Source organism: Rhincodon typus, chromosome 13 (genome assembly GCF_021869965.1).
Source record: "Rhincodon typus isolate 14 chromosome 13, sRhiTyp1.1, whole genome shotgun sequence".
Lineage (NCBI taxonomy): Eukaryota > Metazoa > Chordata > Chondrichthyes > Orectolobiformes > Rhincodontidae > Rhincodon > Rhincodon typus.
This window is the reverse complement of record NC_063344.1, coordinates 56671449-56698493: the sequence shown is the minus strand read 5'-3', so window position 1 is coordinate 56698493 and position 27045 is coordinate 56671449. Positions and strand designations below refer to the sequence as shown.

The 27045-nt window shown below is 40.0% G+C and overlaps 1 protein-coding gene across 5 annotated transcripts in view; it reads right to left on the bottom strand.

The window, feature by feature from the left end:
* Nucleotides 1–27045, bottom strand: part of LOC109934307 (cohesin subunit SA-1) — a 194876-nt gene that overhangs the window by 53284 nt on the left and 114547 nt on the right. For all 5 annotated transcript variants that reach the window (XM_048604839.1, XM_048604843.1, XM_048604842.1 and 2 more), the window contains exons 2-7: nt 23348–23532; nt 18743–18848; nt 10441–10599; nt 9514–9610; nt 8724–8800; nt 7768–7972 (exon numbers count right to left, since the gene is read on the bottom strand). In XM_048604839.1, coding sequence (XP_048460796.1) covers nt 7768–7972; nt 8724–8800; nt 9514–9610; nt 10441–10599; nt 18743–18848; nt 23348–23376 — 673 coding nt within the window. In that variant the 5' untranslated portion in view covers nt 23377–23532. The remainder of the gene's footprint in view (nt 1–7767; nt 7973–8723; nt 8801–9513; nt 9611–10440; nt 10600–18742; nt 18849–23347; nt 23533–27045) is intronic.

Genomic DNA, 27045 nt, shown 5'->3' with positions numbered 1-27045 from the left:
CTTGGGGATTGGGAAGAGAAGCTGTTGTTCTAGAAGTTAAACACTTTCAGATTAAGTCCAAGTATAACTTCCTAGTTAAAAACCAAAAGAACTGCGGATACTGGAAATAAGAAAGGAAAACAGAAATTGTTGGAAGTGCCCAGCAGATTGAGCAGCATCAGTGGAGAGAAATCAGAGTTAATGTTTTGGGTCCAGTGACCCCATCTCACAACTCTGATTTCTCTCCACAGATGCTGCCAGACCTGCTGCGCTTTCCCAGCGATTCATTTTTATAACTTTCTAGTTAGATTTTTACGTCCTCATACTACATACACTGCAAAACTTAGCCACCTTCTAGACAACTCTCTTTTATAAACATTTGAGCAGTTATATTAATCAATCTGTTTGGACATGTTATGATGCACCCCTCAGATAGGTGGGACTTGAACACAGATCTTCTGCATCAGAGGTAGGGACAGTATCACTGTACCATGACACCCTTTTTATACACTTTTGCAAAACGGAAAGAAAAAAAACGCATCAAACTAAAATAAATATCAAACAGACCAAAGGGGCATATATTTTTGAATACAATTACCTAATTACTTCACTTACCTGGTGCATTACCTCCCAGCTGTTTAGCAACCTATTAACAGAATTAGATACTAACAGAAAGATGGGGCCCTCTTGTGGCACAGTGGTATGTCCCCACCACTGGCCCAGGATGCCTGGGTTCAAGTCCTATCTGCTCCAGAAGTGTGTAATAACATCTCAGAACAGGTTGATAAGAAAAATAGGTTAAATCAATAAAAAAAAATTAACAAAATATGCAGTTGTTGTGGTCTACATTGCTCTTCCCATCTTGCTGGCACCTAGGTTAGAAGTTCTGGTGAGAAAGTGAGAGCAACTAAGGACTAAATTAGAAAACAGAATAATAAAGCTAATCATCTCTGGGTTATTATCTGAGCCACAAGCAAATTGGCATAGAGTTGATAAGATCAAAGAGTTGAATATGTGGTTCAAAGACTGAAGTGTGAGAAATGGATTTTGATCGATGGAACACTGACACCAGTACAAAGGAAAGAGAGAGCTGTCCCAATAGGACTGGTTTCATCTGTAACATTCTGGGACCAGTATCCTGGTGAATCAAACAAATAGGGTTATTGATAAGATATTTAAACTCAATAGCATGTTTAGAAAGGTAAAGAAACAGGACAAGGCAATAGCGCAGGGTAGTGACATGGATACTGATCACCAGAATGTGACAAAGGAATGAAAGTAACAAACTTAAGATTACACCAGCACACAAGGTCAGAGTAGAAAAGAATGGTGAAAAGACAAAGCGAAAGACTTGTTATCGCAACACGATAAGCTAATTGGTGGTACAAATAGAAATAAATGGTTATGATCTGATAGCCATTATAGAGACTTAATTGCAAGATGACTGCAGCTGTGAACTGAATATTCAGAGATCCTGGACGTTTTGAAAAGCGGTTGCAGAACATTCTGAAGGGGGAGGGCGAACAGCCAGAGGTTATTGTGCACATCGGTGCAAATAACATAGGTAATCAAAGGGATGGGGTCCTGCGAAACAAGTACAGGGAGCTAGGTAAGAAGTTAAAAAGCAAAAAAACAGAACCTCAAGGGTAGTGATCTCAGGATTACTCCCAGTGCCATGCGCCAGTGAGGATAGAAATAGAAAGATAGGCCAGTTGAATAGGTGGCTGAGAAGCTGGGTAGGGGGCAGGGTTTTTAGTTTTTGGGTCATTGGGATCTCTTCTATGGTAGAGGTGACCTGTACAAGAGGAACAGGTTGCACTTGAACCAGAGGGGGTCCAATATCCTTGTGGAGAAATTTGTTAGTGTTACCCGGGAGGGCTTAAACTAGTTTAGCAGGGGGTGGGACTCTGAATAAGAGAGGGGCCATCGAGAAGTCAGGGGAAAATACATTAGCCATCGAGAGCAAGTTTACTATTCAGGATAGCAGGGGCACAGTAAAGGGAGGGAAAGACTTCTGGTTTCAAGTGCATTTATTACAACGCACGAGGCCTGACTGCTAAGGCAGATGAGCTCAGAGCACGGATTGGCTCTGGGGACTGGGGTACTGTAGCCATAACAGAAACATGGCTGAGAGAAGGGTAGGACTGGCAGTTCAATGTTCCAGGCTACAGGCATGACAGAAGTACAAGTAAGCGAGGAGGGGGAGTTGCCCTTTTGACAAGTGAGGACATAACAACAGTGCTTAGAGAGGTTATTCTTAAGGGGTCATCAAATGAGGCTATATGGTTGGAACTTAGAGGCAACAGGAGGATGTTCACTGTTGGGACTGTATTACAGCCTCCCCAAATAGCGAGCAGGTATTAGCGGAGCAGATGTGCAGAGAGATTGCAGATGCCTGTAGGAATAATAATCGTACTGGGTTGGAGATTTTAATTTCTCCTGTATTGACTGGGCCACCCAGAGTGTGAAAGTCCCGGATGGGGTGGAATTTGTTAGATGTGTCCAAGAAAGTTTCCTAAATCAATATGTAAAGAGCCCTATCTGGGAGGTTGCAATACTGGACCTCCTTTTAGGAAACAAGGTCGGGCAAGTGACTGAAGTGTCAGCTGGAGAGCAGTTTGGGTCCAGTGACCATAACTCTCTTAGCTTTAACAGTTATGGAAAGAGACAGGACCAGTCCACAGGTTAAAGTGCTAAACTGGAGCAGGGCCAATTTTGGAGCCATTAGGCAGGATCTAGCAGACGTCCACTGGGTGAGTCTGTTTGAAGTAAAAGGAATGACTGGCAAATGGGAGACTTTTAAGTGTGATATCAAGAGTCAGTATGATCCGGTTAGGATGAAGGGAAATGCTGACAGATTTAGGGATTCCTGGCTGACGAGGGATATTGAGGCTCTGGTCAAGATAAAAAGGCGGCATACACTGGGTTTAAGCTATTGGGCTCAAGTGAATGCCTAGATGACAATAAAGTGTAGAAGCAGCTTATAAGACAGAAATGAGAATAGCAAAGAGGGGGTATGAGATGGATCTAGCAGTTAAGGTTAAAGATAATCCCAAGAGGTTCTATAGCTATATTAAGAGCAAGAGAGTGGCTAGGGAGAGAATAGATGGCTTGGCCATCTATGTATGGAGTCACAGGAGATGGGACAGATTTTTAATGAATCTTTCTCCTCAGTCAACACTGAGGAGAGAATCATGGATGCTAAGGAAATAAGGGAAACAAGTGGGGAGTTTTTGGACTGCATACATTTTACCAGAGAGCAGGTGTTTGCAGCCTTAAAGCGAATTAAGGTGGATAAAGCCCCTGCACCTGATCAAGTCCATCCTCAGACGTTGTGGGAGGCTAGGGAAGAAATTAGAAGCACTTGCAGTGATTTTTGCTTCACCTTTAGTCACTGGTGAAGTTCCAGAAGACTGGAGGGTGGCTAATGTTTTTCCATTGTTTAAGAAAGGTAGTAAAGACAAGCCAGGGAACTACTGGCCAGTGAGCCTGACATCAGTGGTAGGCAAGTTATTGAAGAGGATACTGAGGGACAGGATCAACTAACATTTTTGATCTTTATTGTCACGTGTATCAAAATACTGTGAAGAGCTTTGATTACGAACAGTACAGGAAAATCATAGCAAGTAAAGGATGTACAGATTAAAAAGACTCAGAGGTATACAGGTTATATTATTTGAGGGTGGAGTCCATTCAACAGTCTGATAACAGCCAGAAAGAAGCTGTTCCTAAACCTGCTTGTGCTTGTGCTCAGGCTTCTGTATCTTATGCCTGAAAGAAGAGGTTGTAAGAGGGCATTACCAGGGTGCAACAGGTCTTTGATGATGTTGGCCGATCTTCTGTGGCAGCAGGCAGTGTAAAGAGAGCCTGGGCTGTGCATACCACCTTCTGTAGTTTCTTACAGTCCTGGGTAGAGCAGTTGCCATACCAGGCTGTTACACATCCAAAATGCTTTCAATGGTGCATCTGTAGAAGTTGGTGAGGGACCTTATGGACATGCCAAATGTCCTGAGCTGCATGAGGAAGAGGCGTTGTTGTACCTTCTTGACTGCTGCTTTTACATGTGAAGTCCAGGACAGATCGTGGTTATCGCCACTCCGAGGAACTTGATGCTCTTCACTCTCTCAACCTGAGATGTAGATGGGGCCGTGTTCTCCTCCAATCTTTCTGTAGTCAATTATCAGTTCTTTAGTTTTGCCGACGTTGCGACATAGATTGTTTTCATTGTACCATGTCACCACACCCTCCATCTCCTTTCTGTATTTTGACTTATTGTTGTTAGATGTCTGCCCCAGTATGGTAGTGTTGTCAGTGAACTTGTAAACGGCGTTCATTCAGAGTTTGGCCACACAGTCGTAGGTGTGCAGGGAGTACAGTAGGGGGCTGAGGACACATCCTTGGGGGCTCCAGTGTTCGGTGTGATTGTGGAGGAGGTGCAGTGAACTATCTTCACTGATTGCGGCCTATGGGTCAGAAAGCTGAGGATCCAGTTGCAGAGGGCAGAGCTGAGTCAAGGTCTGATTAGGTACAGTCAGTATGAATTTGTGAGCGCAAGTCGTGTCTGACAAAGCTTTCAGAGTTTTTCGAAGAGATAACCAAGAGGATGGATGAGGTAAGGGCAGTGGATGTTGTCTATATGGACTTTAATAAGGTCTTCGACAAGATCCCGCACGGGAGGCTAATCATGAAGATTAGGTCGCATGAGACCCAGGGAGAGCTAGCAAACTGGATTCAAAATTAGCTTGATGGTAGGAAGCAGAGGGTGATGCTTGAAAGTTGTTTCTCAAACTGGAGGCCCGTGACAAGTGGTGTGCCACAAGAGTCGTTGCTGAGACCTTTGTTATTTATTACTTACATACATTATCTGGATGTGAATATACAAAGCATGATTAGTAAGTTTGCGGATGATACAAAATTAGGAGGTATTGTTGATAGCAAGGAAGGTTATCAGATCTTGATCAGATGGGGAAGTGGGCTGAGGATTGGCAAATGCAATTCAATGCAGATAAGTGCGAGCTGTTGCACTTTGGAAAGTCAAATCAACGTAGGATTTATACAGTAAATGGCAACGTCCTGAGGAGTGCTGTGGAAAAGAGGGACCTGGAGTACAAGTACTTAGTTCGTTGAAAGCGGTGTCACAGGTAGATAAGGGTGGTGAGGAAGGCGTTTAGCATGCTGGCCTTCATCGGAGGAGGCACTGAGGTGGGCCATTATGTTACAGTTATGTGAATTGTTGGTGAGGTTGCACCTGAAGTATTGTGTACAGTTTTGGTCACCTTGTTATAGGAAAGACATAGTTAAATTGGAAAGTGTGCAAAGATGATTTATAAGGATGTTGCCAGGACTAGTAGGCCTGAGTTATAGGGAGAGGTTGGCCAGGATAGGACTTTATTCCTTGGAACGTAGGAGAATGGCAGGTAACCTTATTGAGATGTATAAAATCACAAGGGGTGTAGATAGGATAAATGCATATAGTCTTTTTCCCAGGGATGGGGAATTGAAAACTAGAGGGCATATGTTTAAGGTGAGAGGGGAAAGATTTAACAAGGGCCTGAAGGGCAACTTCTTCAGGCGGAGAGTCGTGTGTACACGGAATGGGCTGCCAGACAAAGTGGTTGCGGCAGATACAATAGCAACGTTTAAAAAACATTTGGATAGGTACATGGATGAGAAGGTTATGGGGGGATATGGACCAAATGTGGGCGATTGGAACTAGCTGAGTGGGCACCATGGACGGCATGGGCCAGTTTTGGCCGATGGGCCTGTTTCCATGCTGTATTAGTCTGACTCTAACAGTCAGAAAGGAAAAGGTGGTGTTATAAATCCATTAATAAAGAATGACATCAGTACAGTTGTGAGAAATTAAGTTGTGAGAAGGTTAAAATAGAGAATCAATTTGGGCTGAGATAGAACTATCAAGGGAAAGATGTCAATGATGGAAATGGTTGATCAGTCCCCAAATAGCAGCTACACTGCAGAATAGAATATATAACAGGACAAAATGGGGTGCCGGGGGATGTTGCGAGAACGTACCTGTAATAATAATGGGTGACTTTAATCTTCGTATGAGTTGGTGAAATCAAATTGTCAACGCTAGGCCTGAGGACAAATCTATATAATGTACTCAGGACAGTTTGTTAGAAGAATACAGCAACAAACCAGTGAAGGAATAGGATATTTTCGATGTGATGATGTATAATGAGACAGGATTGAATAAACAGCGCACATTAAGAGAATTTCTGGGGAAGAACATTAAAATGTGAGGGAAACTGACATTTAGTTTGAGTGTGAGAAAATTGGTTAGCACTTGATTTGGTTTATTTATGGCCTTGTTAACCTGTGTCACATTCATTAATGATTTGTGCATTTGTATTCTGAAATTCCTTGGTTTTTCTAGCCCACAAAGACCGTACTTTCTAAATTACCTCCTTTTTCCTTCTTACCAAAACCTAAAATATCACATTTCTCTACCCTAAAATTCATTTCCCATGAACTTGAATCTATGCAGCACACTAACTATAACAAACATTTTTTGTAATGGAGCACATAAAATTGCAAAAAGCCCAAATCCCTATTTATACAAGCTAAAGTTCGACTGACTTGATCCATCTGCGTTGAAAATGCTACCTGTCTGCTAATCTGCACAATTAAACATCAATCAACTGGAATGCAGAGTGCAGTTAATTTCTTCCCCCAGCCATTTCATCTACTACCTGTCTTGTAGATAAATTTTATTGCTATATTAAGTCTAAAAACTAACTTTAAAAAGCAACTAAGATACCAATGCAGCCCGAATGAGACCAAATTTGTTCTGAGTTGCGGAGAATTTTCACCTGCCAGGTTCAGACCATCTATTAACTGGGTCAAAACAACATTTTACAGTGACATATCTTGCAGCTCTCTGTCAAAGCCAATCTCAGTTTACCAGAAAAATGAAAATTTAAATTGAGACTGCTAACAGGCAGAATTGAATGTCAACTCAATCAAACACTCAACCTTCTACAGTCCTCGTCTTAGTTAATAAAGAATCTGAAGGTAAATCAAATCCCCATTCCACACCCCAAAAAAAAAGTTGAAAAATCTGCTACACATGTAAAATTAGTTACGTGTTTGAAAAGTTATCAGCTAAGTTCTAGTGACAGCAGCAAATGGAAAGTATCCAGTACTCAGCACAAAGTGTAGCTGTTTTCCTGGCTGATAATTAGTTCCAACTTGCCGGTTTCCAACGGTATCTTACCTGGATTTCACCTCTGCACTTGTTGACCTACTTTTTTCTTTTGATACACCAGTACTTCCAATTTAAAATTCTCATCCTCATAATTAAATCCCTCATGGCTTCACCCCTCTCCATTTCTTTGTGACCCAGTTGAGTCTTACAGATTAGCCATGTATTCTCCTCCAAAAGCCTGCTTACATGCCATCTCTTTGAACATGCTTCTAGTCACTTCTCATCTGTCTCTGTGGCCAATATTGTCTGATTATGCCAGAAACCTTTATGCTACAGGTGCTTTGTAAACGAAAGCTGTTGTTGCTCTGTTCAGGAAGTAGCAACTTACTTTCAACTCCAACCCTGCAGCAAGGCTCATTGGAACCATAATTAAACATAAGTACACAAAGGTGCTGCATTTTTCAGATTAGGACCTGAAAACAAATTATGTAATTCAAATGCAACAAAATGGATACTTAATGTGCATAAAAAGGACCATAATTATATCCTGAAACTACTGACTGTGTGTTTAACAAAACAGCACAGTAAACTTCCTTTGGTGAAGAAAACTGTCAACTTACCAGCCAATGTGCTGGTGTGCCTGAAGGCTCGCACTTGTGAATCTGAAAGCCCAGTCAGGAGAGAAATCACTGTATCCATCATGTACTCATCATAAATGATACTGTACTGACACTGCCGGATAAGCACTCCAATAAACTCACAGAAATTTGATCGGAATTTCTTCCATTGAGGACCAGGCATAGTTAGAGGGTAATCTCCACTGTCCTGTAAAGAAATATATTCCAAACTATAATCTTAACAGAATGCAAACAAATGGTCTATAAATTTATTGCAGTGAACTAATACAGTTTTATTTACCATATACACAGCATTTATTTTTCTGGCAGGCTATGCTTAACTCATATTTTTGGTTGGCCAGGCTCTTGAAAACAAAATCATATATATATTCAACATCTTCACTATTTCTCAGGATTGTTCAATTTGTTTGACTATCCCTTTCAAATTGATAAGTATTAAACTTAGGAATAGAAAAAGTGTTAGGAAAACATTACAAACACACTTGTCATTTATGTCTGTAATCATCCAAATCATGACTGTGGCTACTTGGTACCTTTCTTTAACACAGCAACTGAACAGAGTACTCAGTAAACAATCTCAGTTAGTAGTCTTGCCTTTGAATAATTCCCTGACAACCTTAACTGTAGCAGTTCTTTTAAATTAATTCTTTTAAAAATAAAAGAAAATACTACTCCAGATTCACAGCTATCTTTGAGTTTACAGCAGTGACATATCCTGTAATTCACACTGCTTAGGTGTAAACTAAAAAAGCTTCATTTTGCCCTAGTGAATTTTTAAAAACTTAGTCTAAACTTCCACAATCAAAACAGGACACCTTACCCTACAGAGTATGTAACTTTGCTACAAATGACCAGTTGTGACATACAACAGACCAGAGGTCAGATCTGGGAAGATTCCAGTTTTTACATTATCATTCATTTAGTTACTGTGGACCCACCTCATCAAACTCTTCGGTCATTTTCCTAATTATTTCTGTATTCTGCATATTTCGAAACATCTCAATTCTTACAGTGCCTGTATGGGGAACATAGACAAAGAGATTGTAAAGAAACATCAGTGTTACAGGTAAGTCCCTGCATTTAATCATGCTTACCTTAAAATCTATTGGCTGCAATGGTACAAAACTTAAATTTTGACAAGCTAAATGTTGGCAAAAATATTTTTGGAACAATGCACTTTAATATTCTATGAGAAGCTCTGATCCTCTGAATCTTACTTGGCAATTCAACTTTGAAACAAATTTTGCGCTTAAAATACTGTGAAATTTAAGAATTGTTTATTAAATTTGATTAACAACAGAACATGTAACAAAAATAAAGTAGCAGTTAAAAAATGACTGGAAAAATGTTGAAAGACTCAATTATATACCTCTAGTTTCTCAAACTGTTACCTTTTCTACGAAGACTACTTCAATGTTTGTATAGCTCTTTTGTTTATATTATGTAGGGGGAGCTACTGAGGCAGTCTGAGCAGCAGGGAAATCAATATATAAATGTATTTAGTGTTCAACAGTAGTTATTTGTACAAAATCAGACACCACTTGATGAGCAACCAAAGAAAGTTGGTGATAGTGTGTTTACTATAATCACAAGTAATGTTATACTTTTCTTAACAAAATTACCTTACACAGAAACACAATACCTCAAGTGGTAAAAGTGGTTCTTGGTTAAAATAAAACAAAGAAAATTATAATCCTTCAATGAATACTTCAAGGCCTTTAAATTTACCTTTACATCCTGAGCACTGGATGAAAAAGTTGATTAGGTCCAGAAGTGCGATGTCTCTGTCCTGTTTGTACGATTCTATCCAGTCATCAACGACAGACTGTTGAGAAAAGTATTAGTAGTAATTATTATGCAAGCTGGATAAACTTCAGATGAGGTATTTACAGCAGCTATTACCCTACAACTTACTTGCATGATTATTCACTAGAAAATACTTCACAATAATTTAAGCTGAGGAGTGAAAACTGAAGAATGAAAGAAGGCATGTAACTGAGAGAGGAAAGACAGCATGAAAATAACTGCACATATAGGTATCGGCACAATTAAAGAAAATCTGTGAAAGACAGATTTAAAGAAATGAGTACTGACATGACTGTGTCAGCCAATGTCTTGGAAGAGCGGTGGAACATCCATGTTTGAGTAGATTCAAGACAGAGTTTGATAGATATTTGGATTCGAAAGAAATTGAGGTATACGGAGGTACTGCTAAAAGGTGGGGTGGAGGCAGAAGATTAGCTGTATTGTTACTGAATGACAGTGCTGTCTTGATAAGCCAAGTGTCCTCCTCCCACTTCTTTTTCTTCTTATAACTTCTTACAGCAGGATTGATTAATGCTTGGACATTATGGAGTAAAATATCATATGTAACACAAATCTCACCGTTAACATGATAACTACAGGTTAATGCAATTGAATTTTCGTGCATTTACAAATTATAACCAGAAAACTTAAAACAGAATTATTTGGTCAGATTCCAATTAAAGATATGAATCCTGTCTCAAGTTCATGGAAATGTGCACGGAAACAGATTCAACTTTCAACTATTCTTGCAACATGCTGACAATTTGATTAGAAGCATCAGAAATAATCTGCTGTTCTTTTCACGAGAACTAATTAAGAGCAAAGGGTGATATTTCAATTTCTGTTTACCTGCATGGCACTCTTGCCCATTTTGACCACCTCAAAAAGTGTGACTGGTTCAATGTCTCCATTTTGTTGATGGTGCCCATTAGCCTTTCCCAGACTTGCTCTACCACCTGTTCCTACACGACTTTTCTCTCCTGGGATACGTCTTGCCTTCTTAGCAGTCTTGAAAAGAGAACAATGTGGTGTTGTCAAATTAAAAACAGCACATTCAAAATTTGCTTACTTTCACTTTTAAATATTCACATTCATTTATTAAAATGTTAGGAAAGCCCTATATTTAAAAGGGCACTGACCGGCTAATTCCACCCTGAGCTAGATCAACGAATTTGTGAATCAAAATATACCTACTGTAAGCAGTTAAGTGAATTTATTCTTGCTATAATTAATCTGACCAAGTTTAAATATGATCCTGTCAACTGTTAGATACAACACAAACTCACCTTCCGTCAAAGCTTGCACTGTTCAAATGTCTGATACCCAGAAAAGCAACGGATGTATTTATTTAAACCTTGTATCTGTTAGCACATTGTCTTGTGTTCCTTCACTTCTAACTGCAGAAGATTACATATCCAATGAATCTTATTGTATCAGCTGTAGCCCAATTGGTTTGGTTTAGCATTTCATCTGAAAAACAGCACCTTGAAGAGTGCAGCACTCCCTCAGGACATACCTTGAATTGTTGTCCTCAGATCCTGGAGTGGGACTCAGCCACTTCACACACCACAGCTTCCTACTCAATTTGTCTTGAGCTAACTCCCCCTGCTGAAATGCCAAGCGGTGTCATTATCATAACCTCGGCATCTGCTTGGATTTTGCTCCAATACCAGGCACGCCCCACTTCTAACCATCTGAGATTACAGGGAGAACTCCCAAGAAAGCATAAAGCCACAAATGGCAGTTGAGGCCAAAATACTAAATGTTTTCAAGAACAAGCTAGATATGATTCTCGAGGCTAAAAGGGTCAAAGAGTATGGGGGGAAAGCAGGAACATAGTACTGAGTTGGATGATCAGCTATAAGTATACTGAATAATAGAGCAGGACTGAATGGTTGAATGGCCTACTCCTACTTTCTATGTTTCGATAGCCCAAAAGGTGATGGCATTCCAATCCATAAGTCAAAATGCATTATCTTCTCCCAGGCAATAAATGTGGCTGAGGAATTAAACAATATATAAACATTAACGTTTATAACAAATATATGGTATTGCAATCTGAAGTAGTGGTTAAAAAGGCTGCAGGAGTGAAAGGACAGGCCGTAAGTGTTGGGAAGCAGGAGAACATTGAGAGTAAGGCAGAGGTAAGATAATAGGGTACAATACGAAGTAGCAGATTGGACAGGCTGGGAGTTGATTTAAAGTGGCATCCAAATGTCTGGTGAAAATGGTTAGAATTCTTAAGCCTGAAGCTGCCAGGTCTTAATGGGAGTTGGGTGAATCGTGAGCAGGGACCAATAATGCTATCAAAATGAAAATGGATAGTCTTCGTGATGACTGGGATATGGGGTTTAAAATCACAATTTAGCATTAAATGAAACTGTTTCTGCAGTCAAAGGACTATAGTGTAACCCAAGAATACGAGATAAAGGAGCAGAAGTAGGTCATTCAGCCCATCCAGTCTGCACCACCATTCAATGAGGTCATGGCTGATCTGATAATCCTCAACTGCACTTTCTGGCCTTTTCCCTATAAATCCCCATTTCCTTACTAATTAAAAATCTGTCTGTCTCAGCCTTGAACATACTTGAAGACCCAGGTTCAAAAGCCTTGTGTGGTAAAGAATTCCATAGATTGACTATCCTCAAAAGAAATTCCTCCTCTTCTGTCTTACATATGCAACTCCTTATTGAGATTATGACTTCTGGTCATAGATTATCCCACAACAGGAAACAACCTTTCCACATCCATCAAGTCCTCTAAGAAGCTTACATCCTTCAACGGGGTCACCTCCTATCCTTCTAAATTTCAATGCGTACAGGACCAAATTAGTCAACCTCTCCTCATGAGAGGGTCACTCCATATCCAGGATCAGGTTTGTGAACCATCTCTGGATTGTCTCCAATCTCAGTATATCTTTCTTTTGATATGGGGCACAAAACTGTACAGGATTCCAGCTGTGGTTTGACCAGTTACTCCTCCTAGTGTTTAGCAAAACCTCCCTACTTTTGTACTCCATTCCCTTTGAAATAAAGGCCAATATTCTACTTGCTCTTCCCATTATCAGCTGAATTTGGATGATAGCTTTTTACAATTCATGCAAGAGGACTCCCAAACCCCTATCTTCTGAAGCTTTCTGCACTCTATTTGAATAATGTTCAGCTTCTCTATTCTTGGTGCCAGAATGTATTTTTCCCAAATTAGATTCTATCTACCAAGTTTTGCCCACTTTCTTAACCTGTCTCTACCCCTCTCCAGGCTCTTTCGTCATCCTCACCACTCGCTTTCCCACCTATTTTTGCCATCCATAAAACTAGCTATCAACCATTCACTTTTCTCATCTAAGCCTTTAATATATATTGTAAATAATTGTGGTCCTAGCACTGATCCCTGTGGCACTCTACGAGTTACAGGTTTCCATCCTGAAAATACATATTCTCTTAAGTCAACTTTTCTATTAGCTAGTCAATCCTCTAACCACGTTAGTATATTAAGTCCAACAGCATAGATACTTATCTTATAAAGTAGCCTAACGTGTGGTATCTTTTCATATGCCTTCTGAAAATCCAAAAATACTACATCCACTGTTTCCCCTTTATCTATCCTGCTTGTTACCTCAAAGAATTCTAGTAAATTTATCAGGCATGATTTTCCCTTCATGGAGGCATGCTGCTTATGCTGGATTATGTACTTCTGAATGCTATGTTATTACATTTTATATAACAGATGTTAAGCTAATTGCCTTACAGTTAACTATATTTTGTCTCCTTCCATTTTTAAATAAAGATGCTACACTGGCAGTTTTCCAATCCTCTGGGATTTTTCAGAATCTAAGACTTCTTGGAAGATTACCATCAGCGCAAAGCTGTTGGAGGGCAGAGCAGCAGAAGAGTGAGTATAAACCTTCCGGAACTCAGGGATCACAGCCAAGTTGGCAGGAAGCTATCAGAGGGCAGAGCAGCAGAGTGAGTGTAAACCTACTGCAGCTCGGCGCGGAATGCAGCTGTGAAAAAAACTGGAGTGACATTACAGGGAGGCTGTGATCTGACTGGCTGATAGGAAATCTGCAATAAATTTGAAAAAGAATACAGCAAAGTAGTATCAATAAATTTAATTAACTCAATAAAGTAATTAATGAAGTAGAATTGGCTGGACAGGTGATGTAGCTGTATAATGTGGGAGCCAGCTGATCCCATTGCAAACTGCGATGGCCACATCTGCAGCAAGTGTTGCTTGCTTGAGGAACTTCAGCTCGGAGTTAATGAGCTGGAATCTGACCTTCAAACACTGTGGCACATCCGGAGGAGAATTACCTGGACGCTGGGTTTCAGGAGGCAGTCACACCTGGTAGATTAAGAACATCACATTTGGTCATTGGCCAGGGACAGCAGGGGCTGACTGCAACCAAGGCAGGTAAAGGGATCCTACATTCAGGAACAGAGGAGCCTCAGCTCTTGATCTTGTCCAACAGGTATGGGGTACCTGCTCCCTGTGTGGATGAGGAAAAGGGCTGCAGGGAGGATGAACCAACTGACCATCGCACTATGGCATGGGAGGCCATTCAAGAGTGGGGAGCAAAAAGGCAAGTGGTAGTTGTAGGGGATTCCATAAGCAGGGAAACAGATAGATTCCTTTGTAAGCAGGATCGATAGTCCCGCCTGGTGTGTTGCCTGCCTGATGCCAGGGTAAGGGATATCTCTGACCAGCTTGAAAGGATACTGGAGAAGGAGGAGGAGGATCCAGATGTTGTGGTGCTATTCGGAACAAACAACACAGGCAAGACTAGGAAAGACGACCTGTTCAGGGATTATCAGGAACTAGGAACAAAATTAAGGAACAGATCCTCAAGGATTATAATCTTCGGATTACTGCCTGAGCCATGTACAAACTGGCATAGGGACACGAGAATAAGGGAAGTAAACATGTGGCTAAAAGAGTGATATGAGAAAGCGGGGTTCTTTTTCATGGGGCACTGGCATCAGTATTGGAACAGGAGGGATCTGTACCGCTGGGACGGGCTTCACCTGAACCGAGCTAGGACCAATGCTCTAGCGAAAAGGGTGAATAGGCTGGTCAACATGACTTTAAACCAGAAGGGGGGGCCACTTCACCCAGTGGGGAACAAAGCAGCAGGTTAACATTTTCTGAAGAAGGGTCTAGACCCAAAACGTCAGCTTTCCTGCTCCTCTGATGCTGCTTGGCCTGCTGTGTTCATCCAGCTCTGCACCTTGTTATCTCAGGTTAACATCTGTCGGGGTGGATTCAACTGCGTGGAAAAAATGTGAAAAAAACTGACAGGAAAGGAGAACTCAGGAGAGGTTATTAAAGTTTCCAGCACAGACACAAATAGGAGAGAGTGTTTGGAAAGGGCTAGGAATCAAATTTCAAGTACACTGGATAAACGAATGACAATGAAAAGAGGAACGGTTAATACAGGACTGAAGTTGTTCTATCTGAACGCACACAGTATAAGAAATAAGGTAAATGAGCTTGTGGTGTAGATTGAAATTGGCAAATATGATGTGGTGGGCATCATGGAGACGTGGCTGCAAGGGGATTAGGATTAAGAGCTAAATATCCAAGGATGTACATCCTATGGAAAAGATAGGCAGGTGGGCAGATAGGCTTAGCCTTATTGTAAGAAATGAAATTAAATCCATAAGAAGAAACGAAGTAAGGTCAGATGATGTAGAATCTATGTGGGTAGAGCTGAGGAGCTGCAAAGGTTAAAAAAAAACCATAGCTGGAGTTATTTAGAGGACTCCAAACAGTAGTCAGGAGCTGGGGTGCAAGATACACCAGGAGGTAGAAAAGGTGTATAAGAAAGGCAAAGTTACAGTGATCATGGGGAATTTCAATGTGCAGGTGGACTGGGAAAATCAGGTTGGTAGTGGATTGCAAGAAAAGGAATTTGTGGAATGTCTACAAGATGGTTTTTTGGAGCAACTTGCAGTGGAGCCCACTAGGGAACAGGCAATCTGGATTTAGTGACATGCAATGAGGCAGACTTGATAAGAGAGCTTAAGGTGAAGTAACCCTTAGGAGGCAGTGATCATAATAAGATCGAATTGCAGAGTAAATTCAAGAGGGAAAAGAATGAATCAGAGGTAACGGTATTACAGCTGAGTAAAAGCAACTACAGGGGCATGAACGAGGAGCTCGGCAGAATTGACTCAGACAGGAGCCTGGCAGGAAAGACAATGGAATAGCAATGGTAGGTGTTTCTGGGAGTAATTCAGGAGACACAGCAAAAATTCATCCCAAGGAAAAAGCATCATGGTACAGGGAAGATAAGGTAACCATGGGTGACAAGGGAATTCAGGGATAGCATAAAAGCAAAAGAGAAAGCATATAATGTGGCGAAGGGCAGTGGGAAACCAGAGGATTGGGAAGCTTACAAAGACCAACAGAGGACAACAAAAAAAAATAAAGGAGGGAGAAGATTGAATATCAGGATAAGCCAGCCAGTATAATATAAAGGAAGACTGTAAGAGTTTCTTTAGATACATAAAGGGCAAAAGAGAGGCAAAAGTGGACATTGGACCGCTAGAAAATAACGCTGGAGAGATAGTAGTAGGGAACAAGGAAATGGCTGAGGAACTGAATAAGTAGTTTGCGTCAGTCTTCACTGTGAAAGACATGCATATCATCCCAAAAATTTGAGAGAGACAAAGGGCAGAGCTAAGTATGATGGCCATCACCAAGGAGAAGGTACTAGAAAAACTGAACGGCCTGTAAATGGATAAATAAACCTGGACCAGATGGACTACACCCCAGAGTTCTTAATGAGATAGCTGAAGAGATAGTAGAGGCATTCATGGTGATCTTTCAGGAATCGCTAGAGTCAGGGAGGGCTCCAGAAGACTGGAAAGTCACTAACGTGACACCCCTGTTTAAAAAGGGATTAAGGCAAAAGATGGAAAATTACAGCCCGATTAGCTTAACCTCGGTCGTGGTTAAGATTTTGGAGTCCATTGTGATGGATGAGATTTCTGAATATTTGGAATTGCAAGTAAATGACTTTTATCGCAGGAGTTTTTAATTAAAAATGGACATTGCATTTATAGTACATAACAGAATGAATTTAAAAAAAATCCCAGATTAGCTTGATTCTTTCCTTTTTAAAAAAATCTCACCTGAGATTATCCCTAATTCTACAAACCTGCCAGTTGAATGCAAGTTCAATTCATTCTCTGTTTTTGAGATTTAAAATGTATTTGATATAGGAAGAATTGGATGTGTTGAGTCCTTCACACCAAATGTCCCAAAGCACTTTACAGTCGATGAAGTACATTTGAAATGTTAATTTTGCACTGTAGGAATTTCTACACAGCAAGCTTCCATAAACAAACTAGACCAACAGAGATAACTCTATTGCCATTCTTGATGCAGTGTCATTAGATCTTTTATGTCTGCTTTAGAGGGCAAACAGGCCCCATGTTGAGTTTTTCTCCGAAAAGACTGCGATAGGTTTAGGGTTTCAATCCTTCAACAGTGCAGTACTTCCTCAGTACTGAACTGATTTTTGAGCTCAGGTCCAAAAAGGACTTGAAATGAGAACCTCTGACTTACAAGTGAGAATGCTAAAAACCAAGCAACAGCTAACACACACTCTTCCATACTAGAGGAATTTTTCATTGATGGAGGAACGCCCTAATCCTGGAATTTGCTGTACTTTTAAAATCCTCACAGAGTGAAGCAGGTCCTAGAGGGACAGCGATCCTAGAAAAACTGAAGCTGGGTAGTTGAAGGTAGCAGAACTAATACCCTTGCAGACCCTATCTTGGACATCCCTTCCTTCACGTGCTGTAGAAGTTAAAAGCTTAAAGTGTGAGAAGTGAATGCCAGTAGCTCATCAATATGACATATTGATCAAGTAAGGTTCCCAAGAGTAGGCAAAGAGATTCAGCAACAGCAACCTAGTCTGAATATAAAGAATAAGCTTTTATGAATGCATAAAAAGGAGAGTGGTCCCTTAAAGATAGAGACAGGATAGACCATCATGGGGAATAAGGAAATGGCAAAAACATTGAAATATTTTCCATCCACCTTCATATTAGACTACATCTAGCAATTTAATTGCACCTTTTTTGTTCCTTTTGTTCTACCCAAATAGCTTCTGTCCTTGACCCTCCTTGGACATCCTCTCTCTCCAGCACTGCAATATTCTTCTTCATCAATGCTACCCACTCCCTCTTTTCCTGTCTTTCCTTAATATATTGTATCCAGGAATATATAGCCACAATATTATAACTCCACGTGTTACTTCACACCTGTAACTCACCAACTTACCAGACTCCATGTATTCACTAACATGCACAGTATCCCAAATTGACATTTTTTACTTCACTTATTTTGTGCCCATTTAATAACTCACTATTTCCCTCTGCTATCATTCCCTCCTCGTACTCTGTGCACGTGCATATTCCTCACAGATACTACAACCTGATTCCCGCATACCTGCCCAAATAATTTAACACCTCCCTAATAGGAAAGCAAATCACCCTGCAAGGAGTTCAATATATTTATGCACAACCACAGCCAGTACTATTGTCTCAAGAAGCTAAAGCCTTCCTTCCTGGGCCATATCTTCAACCATTATTCTTGTGCTTTATTTTCCTAATTTTATACTCACTTACATGTAGTACTGGAGTAATCGGGATTTTACTAATTTTAAAGTCCTGCTTGCTAATTTCCTGTCAGCTCTCTAAATACTGACTGCAGGAACAGCTATGGCTGAGCTCCCCAAATGAACCATCACTCTTATCAATATTCAGAACTGAATACTGTTTTGAGGGAGACTTGGAACTCAGTGCTCCTGCATGACCTGCTTCTTCTTGACTTTCTGGTCCTTATCCATTCAGTTTATCCTTGCATCCATGAACTAAATGTGATACTTGTGAAACTCAACATCAAAGACACACTAAAAATTATGAATTAAGTCTGGCAAATTTGGAGAAAATATGAAAATTTGTAAATAAGAGTATTGGAATGCTGTGCCTTTGTATGAACTGCATAACTCTCATGTTTTAATTGCTAGATCCATCTTCTTCCTTCAATATGAATGTCTTCAGTGTAAGCTTCTTAATGCAGCAAGTACCAATGCATAATTTCTATGACAAAATGTCAATACTTAATTAAAAAGTCATACCGGTGGCCTTCCAGGACCGCGAGCTCTGCGCTTTTGTCCTTTCCCCTCTGGATCATCGAATTCACCAGTAACATCAGAATGAATAGTTGTTTCATTAGTTGACTCCCTGAAAGTTAAATATTGCAGATATTAATCATCGTATATCATAGACCATAGAATCCCTACAGTGTGGAAACAAGCCCTTTGGCCCAACACATCCATACCCACCCTCAGAGCATCCCACCCAGATCCATCCCCCTTTAATCCACCTTAACTACACATTCCTGGACACTACAGGCAATTTAGCATGGCCAATCCACCTAGCCTGCTCATCTTTGGACTATGGGAGGAAACTGGAGCACCCAGCAGAAACCCACGCAGACATGGGGTGAATGTACAAACTCCACACAATCACTCAAGGGTGGAATCGAACCTGGGTCCCTGGCCCGTGTCACTGGGTCCGACTGTTTACAAATTTCAATTCTTCTCATTACCACCACCACCTCAATTTGGATTTTGCCCATTATGTGACCATAACTGCGGAATTAATTATATTCTATAATACATGTTAATCAAAATTCAGTAAATTAATCTACCCAAAGTGACACAAATCAAAACTAAAGACCTACATTCTGTATAACCTATAAAAACACACCTTTTGTGAATATAGTTAGTAAGTTTGCAGATGACACCAAAACATATGGTGCAATAGACTGCGAAAAAGATTATCTCAGAGTACAATGGGACCTTGATCAGATGGGCCAATGAATGGCAGATGGAGTTTAATTTGGGTAAATGTGAGGTGTTGCACTTTGGTAAGGCAAACCAGGGCAGGACTTATACAGTTAATGGCAGGGCCCTGGGGAGTGTTGCTGAACAGAGACTTAAGAGTGCAGGTGCATTGTTCCTTGAGAGTGGAGTCGCAGGTAGACAGGATGGTGAAGTAGGCCCAAGGCACCCATGCCTTCATTGGTCAGAACATTTGAGTATAGGAGTTGGGAGGTCATGTTTCTGTACAGGACATTGATGAGGGCACTTTTAGAATACTGCATACAATTCTAGTCCCCTTCTATAGGAAGGAGGGTGCAGAAAAGATTTACAAGGATGTGGCCAGGACTGAAGGGTGTGGCTTACAGGGAGAGACTGAACAGGCTGGGGCTTTTTTAACCTGGAGCGACAGAGGCTGAGGGCTGACCTTATAGAGGTTTATAAAATCATGTGGGGCATGGATAGGGTGAATAGCCAAGGTGTTTTTCCTACACAGGGTGGGGTGGGGGGGGTGGTATTGGTCCAAAACTAGAGGGCACAGAAGGACCTGAGGGGTAACTCTTTCACACAGAGGGTGGTGTGTATGAAGTCAGCTGCCAGAGGAAGTCATGGAGGTCGGTACAATTACAACATTTAAAAGGCATCTGGATGGACATATGAAGAGGAAGGGTTTAGAGGGTTATGAGCCAAATTCTGGCAAATGGCAAATGGGACTAGGTCAGATTGACATGTCTGATTGGTGTGGTCAAGTTGAACCGAAGGGTCTGTTTCTGTGCTGTATGACTATGACTCTAAGTTTTTACACAAAAGCAGGAACAAAAGAGATCACAAGTTTTCTGACTTACTAAAAGGTCCCTTCCTTGTCAATTGAATCACAGAAGTGTTAAGGCCAGAAGATCTAATTTGGACCATCGTGTCTGCACCAGTTCTCCAAATAAGCATCAGGACTTAGTACAATTCACCTACCTTTTCCCCACACTTTTGTATATTATTTAAATTGAAACAATCATCGATGCCTTGAGTGCCTCAATCGAACCTGCCTCCACCACACTTCCAGGCTGTGCATTCCGGAACCAACTAATTGTTGTGTGAAAGAGTTCGTTTTCCCCTCACACCATATTTGTTCCTTTTGCAAATTCACTTTAAACCTGATCCTTTTGCAGGCAGGAACTGTGTCTATCTAGCCCCCTCATGGTTTTGTAAACTTCTATCTGATCTCCTCTTAGTTGTCTTCTTTCCAACAACACTGCCAACATCTCCAAAATATATTCAAACTGAAATTTCCATATTTGTAACCAATCTTGTAAATCTCTCCTGCACTTTCTTTTCCTGTTTCCATTTCTTTGGCCATAGGAGAGGTGCCAGAGGACTGGAGGACAGCCAATGTGTTACCAGTATTCAAGATGGAAGAGACGAACAGAAATATAGAATAAATGAAACATTGCATCGTGGTGATCCTGTGCAATGCTGCCTTCTTCCCGGCAGGCCACGAAAAACATACAGAGCTTGATGTGTAGAACCTGACTACCATGATGGAAGCCATCAAGTACAATTCTATCGGCTGTAGGGGCTTTGTGGCTCTTCATTTCATTAATGGGGTGGTCATGGGTTAGGCTCTCACCCAAATCTTCAACAACAAGCAGTTGCTTGATGTGGTTGCACTGCACATGTCAGGTAAGTGACAAAAACAAAGGAGAAAGACCAATTCAACTACTGTGGGATCATCCTCTTTCCTGTGGCTGGGAGGATCTTGACTAGAATACTTCTGAATATGCTCCCTTACTGTTGGAGAAGAGAATTTCCTAGAGAGCCAGTGCAGTTTCAGTGCAAGCAGAGGCCCTCAAAATCTGGTATTTGTACTCCATCAAATACAAAATTGTTGTGAACAAAGTAAAGCCTTGTATGTAACACTCATAAAACTTGTCAAGGTATCTGACACAGGAGACAGACTTTTGAAAATTCTTGAAATACCATGCATGCCTATCTAGGTTCCTGGGTATTGTGAAGCAGTATCATGAAAATCAGTATGGACAAGTGAAGTGCAACAGCAACCTCTAGACATCCTTCTAAATTTCCAAAAGGGTTAAGTGAGGATGAGTGCAGGCCTGGATCTAATTCAGCAACTCCTTGAATATGATGCGATGCTACTGCAGGGAATGGGAAGGGAGTATATGTAATCATGTGGACGAATTAGAGATCTTTTCAACCTCAGGCATCTTCACGTAAAGAAAGAAGAAAAACTCATCAGTGAATTTCTTTGTATTGATGGCTGTGCCCTCCTGTCCTCTCCACAGTCATTAAGTACAGGACAAGCTCCTTACAACAACATGTTTCCTGAGGCAGCACAACTCTTTGAATGAAAATTCCATTTAAAGAAATGTGAAGCCCTGCATTTGCCTGCAAGCATTGTGACCGAAGTGAGCAAACTGAAAGCTGTTAAGCAATTTACCTATTTGGGAAGCGTCATCTTGCCTGCTGCCATCATAGATCAGGAAGCAGGTGAAAGGCTCTCTAAAGCAAACAAAGCATTCTTCAAATTCTAAAGATTAATCTGGAAGAAACACATCATCAAAGCACAAACTCAAGCGTACAAACCAGAACTGAGTCAATGGTGCTATACTGCCACAATATATGGCTCTCGAGTACTTCCAGCAACACTACCTCCACAGCATCAAGATTCGCTGTAGGGACTGCATCACAAACACTGAAGTCCTGGAAACAGCCAACATCAAAAGCATTGAGGTCATCTTTCTGAAAAGCCAACTACAATGGGCAAGTCACCTTGCCCAAGATCACGCCATACAAACAGTTGAACACTGGTGAAAGGGACAGTGGAGCCCCGGCAAGGTTTTCAAAGCCTCCCTAAAGACATCCCTCTCTATCCCTCACAGTGACTATCATTAGTGGTAAGTGCCAGATTGAGATCGAGATGTCTGGAGATGCTACAGACACCTTGGAGGCTGAGCCAGGAACCAGCATTGAAGTAAAAAGGAGATGGTTAGACCCAAGTATATGCAGAAGCAACTACTGCTTCTTTTGACCCACTATAGAACAATCTACCTGATACAGATAGGACTGATTAGCCACCAGCAGGTCTGCATCCAATAAGTACAATCTTCCTAAATTCTTCAACCGTGAATAAATGCCAAGAAGACAGGCAGATCGAGGGCTCAGATATTATGTTTTCTTCTTGATGCCCCAAAGATTTCATTGTATTTTCTGCCCTGACCAATTCCCTTGTATTTTTACATGCTGTGCAATGAATCTCCCCAAAGAGTTTGATCCTGATCAATCTTAATCCAGGGTTCCTCTTCTATTGAAAAACTACCACTCCACCTAGACTGCTCAGAGTGAGAATACAGTTTTTCCTTCTTGGAGACTGACTTTCTGAAGTGTGCTAAGATTCAATATTTGATAAAAATGTTCAAAACACATTTCACAAAAAAAGCATAGAATTGAAAACTGATTCTGTTTAATGATTGGATTTTTAAAAATATTGATGAAACCAACTGTAATTGAAAATTTATACAGATACATAATTATACTTCCGTAACCAAAATATATTGTGTTTGTGACTTGGCTTTAATACACAGCTTGAAATTTTTTTAACACTTTACTGGTCATATAACAGAATTATTTTCAAAACATTTTGGATGCAAAGTGCAAACAAAATAAAAGGTTGTACAAAACATTTTAATCGTTGCTCTAATTTAGAGGATCAAAAAGCTGTTTATATTCAAAGAAATCGCACTGCAGTCCACCCACTGTGTCTCTTGAGATGAAAGATAGATATTTTGGAAATAGCCACTTCAACGTTACATCTAAAAACGTATTATTTCAATCTAAAAGAGTACTTACTGTAACACTGGTAACTCTGGAGTGATCATCTCTTCAGCACTTTTGCTGTCCACAAATCTGGACTGGAATTTTGTAATTTCTTCCTTTTGCTTTTTGGCAATCTTTCAAATAACTTGATTGTGTGAAAATTGTTTGCTGCTTCTTTTTCTTGATTAGTTTTTATGAGAAACATGTTTGGGCAATTTCTAAAATTAAAAGTGATCATGTTAGAAAAGTATAACAACTTTAAATAACACAGAGACACAACAAAACATGATTCTTCACAATTCATGCAATTCTCATAATTATTAGTCAATGAAAGGTTTACATCAAGCTCCATTGTATTGCTGTTCACGCAAGCTTGTCCAAATTCTATGTTAACTATGAATGCTTTAAATACTGTTTGAGACTCCAGCTTCAACCACCATACGGATTATAACCAAAATACTTGGAATAATTCATATTTTACTGTTATTCATGACTTAGTTAAAATATTGGAAACAGAACACTCCTCCACACAATGAGTTCTTTAAAAGTTTAAAAAGGCTTCACAATTTTAACTATTTGTAATTTATTTGAAATAATTAATTCATGACCAGATTTGACTAAATAAAATGTAAATGCTAAATAATTTTTACAAAAACCAACATCCATTAGCACAATTATACATGGTAGTTTTAAAAGCTGGATCTGATCAAGAATAAAATTCAGTTTTCCAAAAGAAGTTACTACAAGCTTCCGTTAACTCTAATTTCAGATACGTTTTCCAAAACAGATTTTTTAAAGTTGACTGCATTTTTATTCCAAATGAAATACATTAGAAATTGGAACAACTGAAAAAAGCCACTTTAATACTCAGTCTTCTCCATGCTTGGAACCCCCTGTTGCTCAGTTTTGTGAAATCACTAGGGAAAAGAGACACCCACAGGAATACTTCTGTATTGCACACTAAAAATTTGTTTCAATTCTACACGTTTATATCCACGTTAACACATTTTATTTTGACACTGCACCATGTTTTACTACAGTATGATTACAAAGGGGATGTCATCAAACCCTCTTGTATGGTTTGTATTTAAAGTAGCTAATCTTAAACCTCTTGAAATAAAATATGTTATTGGTTAAATACATTAATCAAAGAGTGTTTTCATAAAATTCCAAGATCTTGTGTTACATGCTTCATCCACAGCTACACCATTTAAGGCATCTTTTGATAAGGACAAGGAGTTTAGTTATTCAAATTAGAAAGGAGTTCCAAACTGATCTTGTGGTGTGGTCTTTCCCTCCAATTTAGCTGACACTTTTATCTCACCACCAGGGGCAGTATTATCCACAAGCTTAAAATGATAAAAGCATTAACCCCTTGGTTAGTTTTTTCTAAAGCTAAATTGAAATATTTCAACTTCCATTCCAACAAAAAAAACTAAAAAAAAGCAAAAAATTGTTTGACTTGTTTTGGCACTTGTACTTAAGACACTACCAGGATCTAAAAGTATTAACATTAAATGTTTAACTAGTTAGAAAGCAGTAACAAGGAAGAATACAAAAATTAAATCTGCTGCTCAATTAGTTTTATTTTTGCACAAAGTGAACAACTGTCAACAAACCTAGTGTTACTATCATTTTAATATTCTTGAAAATATTGGATTTCTAAGAACCTTCAATATATACCTGATTCAATGATATTCAATTTTACAAAAACACAAATTAAATAACTTATTAGCCTGCCACTAGATGGCTGCATTGCAGATAAGCTGGTGTAAGGTTAGCTTGGATCTAACAGCTGCGGTGAACTCTTAAATGTTATGAAGCTACAGCCTACAGCTTCTAATTTCTGTAACTTAGAATGGTACACGTATTGTTTCTCAAGCACAGTGTGCAGCATGTTACCAGCAGAGGGTTCTCCTAGATAATACGAACCATCTCACTCACGGATAATCTAGATTCAACTCAAAACTACAATAGCCATTACAACTCAAAAGAAAAAAAATCTTAATTCGGAACTTTATAAGTCAGTGTTTAACTGCTTTAAATGTGCTTTCCTGCTGAACTCCCTTTAATCTGTCTTGGAATATTGACAGATGCCATTATGTACTGCTGTGCTTGGTTGAATTTTGTTTTGGTTTTCAAATTGTTTTGGCATTCTTGCATGCTCCCTGGCAACACAAATCCTCAACTGACTGTTTCCTGTCTGACAAGCCTGACAACACAGCTACACAGCTGTAAACTGCAGCTAATCTTGCTACAATAGCTGGTGAATGAATAGCAATGCCCATCCCCCTCCCTGTTAGCAGTATGCTCCGAGGACAGAAGAAGTCAACTGAGAGTGAATTCTTATCATAAGATAAACAAAGAGGACACGTTTCTGTGCGCTTTCGACAGAAATAAATGACTTTGAATTCCTGAAGTTCTAAGGAAAAAAAGCATTATTATCCACTTTACTTTTAGTCACCCTTCCTAATATCTTTCATTTGCCTTAGCGTCCTTGGAAACAGAGACATTTTACAACATTAACAGCAACATACATTTTATACATATGTATGTGCAACTAGTATTGATACTTTGTTACTTCTTTGAAGGGGTGTGGGCATTGCTAGCATGGCCAGCATTCGTCAGCCATCCCTTATTGCTCTTTAAGTGAGTGACTTGCTAGGCTATTCAGAGGACAGTTAACAGTGAACTATATTGTATGGGTCTGGAGTCACATACAGGTCAAACAAGAATGACAAATTTCCCTCTGTTAAAGACCAGAGTGAAATCAGATCAGTTTCATAACAATGAGAGTTGACATGGTCACCATCACTAGCTTTATGCTTCAGATTTACTGAAATTCAAAATTTCACCAACTGCCATGCTCCCACAGCATTAGTTTGGGCACCTGGATTACAATTACCACAATACACCATCTCCTTTATTAACCACAATATGATTTAATTAGGAAAAAATAAACTGAAAGCCAGCATTAAGTAATAGAAAATCAATTAGAATACCCAAGTCCAGACGTCGATCATTTCTATTGCATAATGATTACCTGTAGTACTAACATTTTTCAGTGTTAGCTCAATGCATACTATTTTGATTACTTAATTCGTAACAAAAATTTTAAGCACAATAAGCTGTTAAAATGGAAGTGTCATCTGATGTCATTACTTATAGTTTAGAGGATTCTGTACTGTTTAGGAATATCGCAATTATCAACTTAATTCTTAAAATTCTTGTGCTGGTTGCACAATTTCTTGAAGAATGCCCAAGAATATGAAGTGTGCCAGGAAAAAGTTCAGTAATTCAAGCCAGCTGGAGATAGCTTCCTGCAATTTTCAATGCCAATCCTCCTTTGCTGGCTGCTTTTCTTTGATGCCAGTCGCTCATGTTCAGAGAGGTGGTTACACTGCAAGTTAGGGGCAAGCAGACAGACGATGAATGGGTGACTACCAGCTGGTTCATTAGATCCCACTCATTAATTGCTTTTCTGTCTGGATACTGGGTGAGCAATGGCTCAACAGAGGAGTGAAGCAAAAACCAAACCTGTGGCTCCACTGGTGACCAAACTCTACAGGAGGAAAGAAAGAAGAGTGTAACAGCTGTACTGATGGGGGATTCATTGGAGAATCAGACAGACATTTTGGAGGCCAGTAATGTGACCCCAGAATGGTACATGCCTCTCTGGAGCTAGGATCAAGGACGTCACAAAGGAGTTACTGGACATTCCTCGGGGAGGG